The sequence below is a fragment of the Corapipo altera genome, unplaced genomic scaffold, assembly GCF_003945725.1.
Source record: "Corapipo altera isolate COAL_440 unplaced genomic scaffold, ASM394572v1 60669, whole genome shotgun sequence".
In the NCBI taxonomy this organism is placed as follows: Eukaryota; Metazoa; Chordata; class Aves; order Passeriformes; family Pipridae; genus Corapipo; species Corapipo altera.
This window is the reverse complement of record NW_020886673.1, coordinates 1-5,640: the sequence shown is the minus strand read 5'-3', so window position 1 is coordinate 5,640 and position 5,640 is coordinate 1. Positions and strand designations below refer to the sequence as shown.

At 64.8% G+C, this 5,640-nt stretch overlaps 1 protein-coding gene and 1 long non-coding RNA gene across 4 annotated transcripts; both read left to right on the top strand.

The window, feature by feature from the left end:
• Positions 1-14: 14 nt before the first annotated feature.
• LOC113941296 lies at positions 15-672 on the top strand. Its single transcript, XR_003525644.1, has 2 exons — positions 15-171; positions 425-672. It is a non-coding gene; the product is annotated as an uncharacterized LOC113941296 (long non-coding RNA).
• A 2,116-nt stretch (positions 673-2,788) lies between these two features.
• On the top strand, positions 2,789-5,634 carry LOC113941297. 3 transcript variants are annotated; one of them, XM_027632458.1, is made up of 5 exons: positions 2,789-2,932; positions 2,971-2,988; positions 3,833-3,944; positions 4,086-4,276; positions 4,467-5,634. In XM_027632458.1, exons 1-5 carry the CDS (start codon positions 2,837-2,839, stop codon positions 4,797-4,799), a joined length of 750 nt encoding a protein of 249 aa, XP_027488259.1. In that variant the 5' UTR covers positions 2,789-2,836; the 3' UTR covers positions 4,800-5,634. The 3 variants fall into 3 exon arrangements, 1 of the variants encoding a protein (XP_027488259.1); XR_003525646.1 differs by lacking the exons at positions 4,086-4,276; positions 4,467-5,634 and adding an exon at positions 3,579-3,718 and having other exon boundaries at positions 2,789-2,988; positions 3,842-3,963; XR_003525645.1 differs by lacking the exons at positions 4,086-4,276; positions 4,467-5,634 and adding an exon at positions 3,579-3,718 and having other exon boundaries at positions 2,790-2,988; positions 3,833-3,963.
• The last annotated feature ends 6 nt before the right edge of the window (positions 5,635-5,640 follow it).

Sequence of the window (5,640 nt, the reverse complement as noted above, 5' to 3'; positions counted from 1 at the left end):
GAGCAGCTTCAAAAGACCTGGAGTGTTGAAAAAATATCCAGGAGAACTGGTTCCTTTTTTGCAGGGAGGCAGTTTGCAAGGACAAGGTGGTTGCTGTGCTCTCTAGCAAAAATACTCCCCTTGGGATGTCCAAGGTGAGGAAATGTTGGCCACGTGTGGGCTGGAGCAAAGGTGTGTGGGTGCCTGTGTGTGACACCCGTGGGTGTGCAGGAAGGGGGTTCTGGTGCCATTGGAGCTGCCAGGGAGCCAAAAAGGGTGCAGTTGTCTGAAAAAGGCAAGAGCTCTATTGGCCTCTGTTGACACCTGCACCAAAGTAGATGCAAATTTTCTCCCTCTTGCTTGCAAACTTCACAAAGCTCCCAGGAAAGGAAGCTTTAGATTCCAACCCACCTTTATGCTAAAGGTTTCCTTGCTCTCTTAGCAGGATGTCGAGTACCACCATGTCCCTGAGGTCACCCTTTCTCCTGCTGGGAGAGCACGAGGCGGATGGAAAGGATCCCCAGGCATCTGCAGGCACAAGGGACTCGTACAGCTGTGATTTTCCTACAGCCCTCGTGAAATGGACTTTCAGGGTACCATGGGTAATGTGCCAGCTCTCCTGCTGAAGCTTTTGTCTGCTACATTTGAACACAAAGAGCAGAACTAAAGTCAGGTCTGTTCTGGAGCGTGTTACACTTGTGCAAAGCTCTTTCCCTCTGTTTATGTTTTGTTTTGGAAAGCACAGTCTGGGGTTCCTGGGCACTTCCTGTTAAATGATTCCATGAAAAAAATTTTGTACGGAAAGGGGAAAGGAGCTGTCTGTTGGAGGTCAGATGTCCATGATAAAAGCTTTATGTTTTTTCATTCAGTAAGCTCCTAAAATATCTTAGAGTGTATAGGAATACCTGGCTTCTAAAACTCACCAGCTGAGTCTTAGAGGCTTCTTTGAAGAGCTGATTTCAGGCAGCAGAATTGGCCCCCAGCAGGGACTCTGTGCCTGCTCTCCCGTGGCTCCAAGGGATCTCTGGGCCTTCACGCCGGCACCGAGATTTTCTCGGGAAGGGCCTCAGATCCCCAGACCAGTCTGGGACACAGGCAAGATCCCCCTGCAGTTTGGGACCAAATTGGGCCCCCCTGGAGGGACAGTGCTGTTGGTGCCCCCCGGGCTGGGGCACCCCGAGGACTCCAGCGCGCACCGAAAGGATTATTCGGGGAGATCCTCGGGGTGCCCGGCCCTGGGGAGCTCAAAGCAAGGTCCCTGCAATGGATTCAGGCATTGCTGAGAGTATCCCAGGGGTACCTGTCCCTGCTAGACATGGAGCTCTCTAATGGGCTGTAATTGGGTGATAAAAGTGGTGCTCCAACTGCCAAAGAAATGTGGGATTGTTATGAAGAAATGAGCAGTGATGGTACAATTGGCTGTTTTCTCTTGACTGTGATGGTAAGAGCTGCAGGAGTGCAAGGTGTGTGTTCCAGTCCCCAGCATTTGTTTTGCACATGTCCCCCGGGGAGGGGGGAGGGAGAAGGTAGGAGGGTTGGAGGGGAGGGAGGAGGGGTGGGGGTAGGGGGGTTGTGGGAGGGTGGAGGGAGGGCGGGGGGGGCGGAGGGTGGGATGGGGGGGGTGGAGGCCTCCCGGGTCACATCAGTCTGAACCGTAAACAGAAGTGTACACACACACACAGAGCACGGGCCCTTCCACGCCCCCTCCCGCACACAGCCCCCTCCCGCACACAGCCCTCCCACCCCCCCCTCCCTCCCACTCCCCCAACCCCCCTACCCCCACCCTCCCCTCCCTTCTCCCTCCCCCCTCCCCGTACACCCTCCTCCGGAGGGGGCCCCTCCCCAAGTCCCCCCCGTCCGCGGGGTCGCTCTCGGCAATAGACCCGCACATCTCCACCCACCGTCGCGTCCATTGCCGAGAGCGAACCCGCCCCCTTTGCCCCCCGCCCGCGGAGCCCCCCCTGTGATGTCGGGACGGGCCGGAGCCCCGGTGGTGTCGGGCGGTGCTTGGGAACTGCAGGGGGGGGATCCGCCGAGCGGGCCCGGCCCCGTGGGTGGGATACAGGGGGGGGTGCCGGCTCCGGCCCTCGCGGCTTTATTAAAGCGGCGCCCCCAACCCCGCGGCTGCGGGGACACGGCCCGGGGGACAGGGGGACGGACGGGACGGGCGGGGGACAAGGACGGAGCGGGGGACAGGGCGTTCGGGGTGTGCAGCGGAGCAGGGAGGGGGGAGCAGGGGCAGGCAGGGGGGTCCGGGGGTCCGGGCTGTGCAGGAGGGCAGCGACAGGGGCCGGGGGCAGGCGGCGTGCGGGGCCGGGCAGGGCGGAGGGACAGGAATGAGGGCAGGGTGGGAAGGAGGAGGGCAGGGCGGGGCGGGGTGGGCAGCAGGGGCCGGAGAGGGAGCGGGTCCAGGCCGGCTGGGGGGCCAGGGGGGGCGGAGGATGGAGGGGCAGCAAGGAGGGCTGGGGGGGGTCGGGCTGCCCCTGCGGGGCAGGGAGGGGGCGCAGGGGACGAGCGGGTTGGGGAGGGAGGGAGGAGGGGGTAGGAGGGAGAGGGAGGAGGGGAGTTTGGGGGGAGAGGGTGTGGGAGGTAGGGCGGGGGAGAAAGGGAGGGGACGAAGGAACGGGGACAAAGTAACAGAAAAGAGAAAAGGAAAAGAAAAGAGAAAAAGAAAAGCAAAGAAAAAGAACCGCTTAAATACCCCCCGCCCCGCCCCCGCCCGGCCCCGCCCCGCGCACCTGGACGGGCCCCTCCCCTCGCACCTGTGCGGGCCCTGCCCCGGCCCCCCCCCGCCCGCACCCCTCAAAAACGGCAGAGCCGCGCCCGCCCCGCCGCTGGGGAGGAAACTCGTCCCGGGATGCTGTGGGAGCGATCGGCGCTCGGGGCCGGAGCCCCGGCCCGGGGGCTGCTCCCGGCGCTGCGCCGAGCCCGGGCCGCTGAGCGGGGACGGCACCGGAGAGCGAGGCTGGTGATGGAGCTCGGCCTCAGGATCGGCACCGGAGGATCGAGGTTGGCTTGGGGCTGGGCTGGGGCTCGGCATCAGGGCGGGCACCGGGACCGGGATCAGTCCTGTGCCCCGGCACCGCGGGCGGGAGGAGCCGCTCCGGGGCGGGCGCTGGGGCCGAGCCCGGCGGGGCCGCTCGGGCCGGGGCTCTGCCGGGGCCCGGCCAGGGCAGAACGGCGGCGCTTTCCTCGTGCAGACGCGGAACCGGGGCTGGGACTGGCCGGGATGCGGGGACACGCCGAGCCGGCCCCGGGACCCCCCGATCCCGCCGGGCCCGCAGCGCTGCCCGCGCCCCCTGCGGGGTCGGAGCTCCCGCGCTCGGGCACCCCTGAGGCCACCGCAGCCCCTCCCGGGGAGAACATCGTCCCCCTGCCCCTTCCCCGCGGCCCCGGGGGGTTCCCTCCCGCAGTGTCCCCCGGGAACGAGGGGTCTGGGGCCCGCCGGGGCTCCGCCCACGGGATCGCTCCGGCCGCGGGGAGCTGGGGTCGTGCCGGAGCAAGGAAGAATGAGGGCAGCCCTTTCCTCGTTCCTCCCGTGCTCCAGGACCCCGAACAGAGCTGCCTATCTGTCCCCATGTCCCTGTGTCTGTCCTCAGGCAGCCCCAGGAACTGGCACTGACCGCGCCGCGGGTCGGGCACAGGCTGCTCCCAGCTCTGCCTGCGGAACTGCGGGAATTGCCGACAGCAGTTCTTTGCCCTGCCCTCCCTAAGGGGCAGCTCATCTGACACCTGCCAGGTGAGACCTGAGGCTCTCCTTCCTCTCCCCCGCTTCCTCGGCAACTCGCACCCTCCCGGGGCAAACCCTCCGGTTTTTAAAAATCCCATTGGAACGTTTCATCTTTAATTGCAGACGGGGAAGGTCCTGCCTGGGAGGGAAACGGCAACAGGAGAGGAAACCAAGAAATGCTCCAACCGGACGCTGCCGCGCGAGTCAAAGGAGGGAAGGACCGCAGGGAAATCGAGTCAGGAAATGCGCTTTTATTCAATCTCTGCAGCTCTCCGTGCTCTGCAGGAGCCCTTCGCAGCCACGGGCCAGAGGGAGCGCGGCCGGCTGGGCTGTGCCCGGCTGGGGACGGGCACCAATTCATCACTGCCCTGCTCAGGGAGGTTTTCCGGCCCCGTCGGCTGCAAAGGTGCAAAGGCCCCAATGGCTGCAAAGGTGCTCGTGCGACATCCGAGCTCATTTGCAGGGATAAAGGAGCCAACCGAGTCCGGAGGGATCCCTCGCTCCGAGGCAAAGGCGGTGGTCGAGTGTCGCCGCCTGGTCCCGCCTGCGGGGGGGCGGCTCCTCCAGGTGAGCGTTCGGAACCCAAAATGCCGGGGGGGGGCTCAGGTCGGGGCCGCTTTTCGGGTCCGGAGAGTCCGGAGCTCAGGCGATCCCGCCCGCAGCCGCAGGACTCCCAGCACAGCTCGTGGCAGCAGGGATGGAGCAGCTCCGGGCCAGCGCTTCCATCGGCAACAAGATGGATTTGCCTCCCGAGCAGGGCTCGTCTGCCAAACGCACATCCCAGGGGTGGGAACGGGCCACGGGCACTGCGGTGGGCACGGAGAAAGGGCTGCCCGCGGCTCCTCAGCCGGGGCTGCTCTGGACGGGCACCCGGAGATGCCTCACCCTGGACACGCCCCAGCACCAGCCCCGAAGGACCCAAAGAATCCAGCTGGCACTCGGCAGTGTCGGCACGGCGGGGCTGCAGAGCAGCACGGGAGCCATTCCCAGCGCCGACCTCCCAGAGCTCCCCCGCGCCCCCCGCGTGTGTCCCGCCCACCCCAAATCCCTGCCCTTCCAGCCGGAGGCCAGCAGCCAGCAGCAGCCTTAAAGCCAGGGCCATCTGCCCTCGGCGGCATTAAATCCCGAGCCAGAGCCCTCGGAGATGCCTGAAAAGAAAAGGGGATGCTTGGAGGAAGTTGGGGTTGGATGCAATTCGCAGTTTTTCGGGGACCCAACCGCAACTGCAGAACCCGTGGGCAGATTGAACAGGTGGGTCAGAGCCGAGGTGCCCCGAAGGCAGGGATGTGCATCCCTTTCCTCGGGGAGAGGAACTTACCGGGGCCGCTCCCGAGGCTCCGAAGGGACAGCGGCTTCCCGGCCGGAGAGACGTCCTCGCCCGTGCTCAGGGGCTGCCTCGCCCCGGGCCGGGAGCGCGTCCGGCCCCCGCCTTTTCCTGGGCGAACACATCCCCTGGAGCCCGGCCCGGGGCGGAGAATCGGCCGAATTCCAGGGAACTCGCTCAAGTCCCCCCAGGGACACCAGCGGGGCCAGGGCAGGAGGGTTAGAAACAGCAAAGTCTGTGGAACATCAACCTGTCCTTGTCCCGATCCCGCTGAGCAAACCTGGAACCGTGGCTTCTCCCTGGCAAACCTGGCTTTAGAGCAGCAGCTCTGCAGGGGAAGATCCGGGCTCCAGGAGGCACTGGGAGGCTATTCCAGCAGGAATTCGACAGGGAATTGCGGGCTGGAGGTAGAATTCATCCAAACCTGCAAAGCTGAGACCAGAACCCAAACCTGGGCCCCACGCAGAGAACAATCTTTGTGCTGCCCTGTCGGCCAAAGCCGCTGCACTGAGAGATCTTGGCAGCCTGAGGGAGGGCATTCTCTGCATCCCAGCAACCTGCATCTCCCAAGGGGACAATCCAAGTCCCAACCAATTCCTTTTGCCTT

Bases quoted from the DNA above. Each gene is read 5' to 3' on its own strand.
- LOC113941297 (XM_027632458.1), top strand. From the start codon at position 2,837: ATGCTGTGGGAGCGATCGGCGCTCGGGGCCGGAGCCCCGGCCCGGGGG. The intron at 3,945-4,085 runs GTCAGGAAATGC...TGCCCTGCTCAG, and splicing joins AAGGACCGCAGGGAAATCGA to GGAGGTTTTCCGGCCCCGTC. The intron at 4,277-4,466 runs GTGAGCGTTCGG...CCTCCCGAGCAG, and splicing joins CGGGGGGGCGGCTCCTCCAG to GGCTCGTCTGCCAAACGCAC.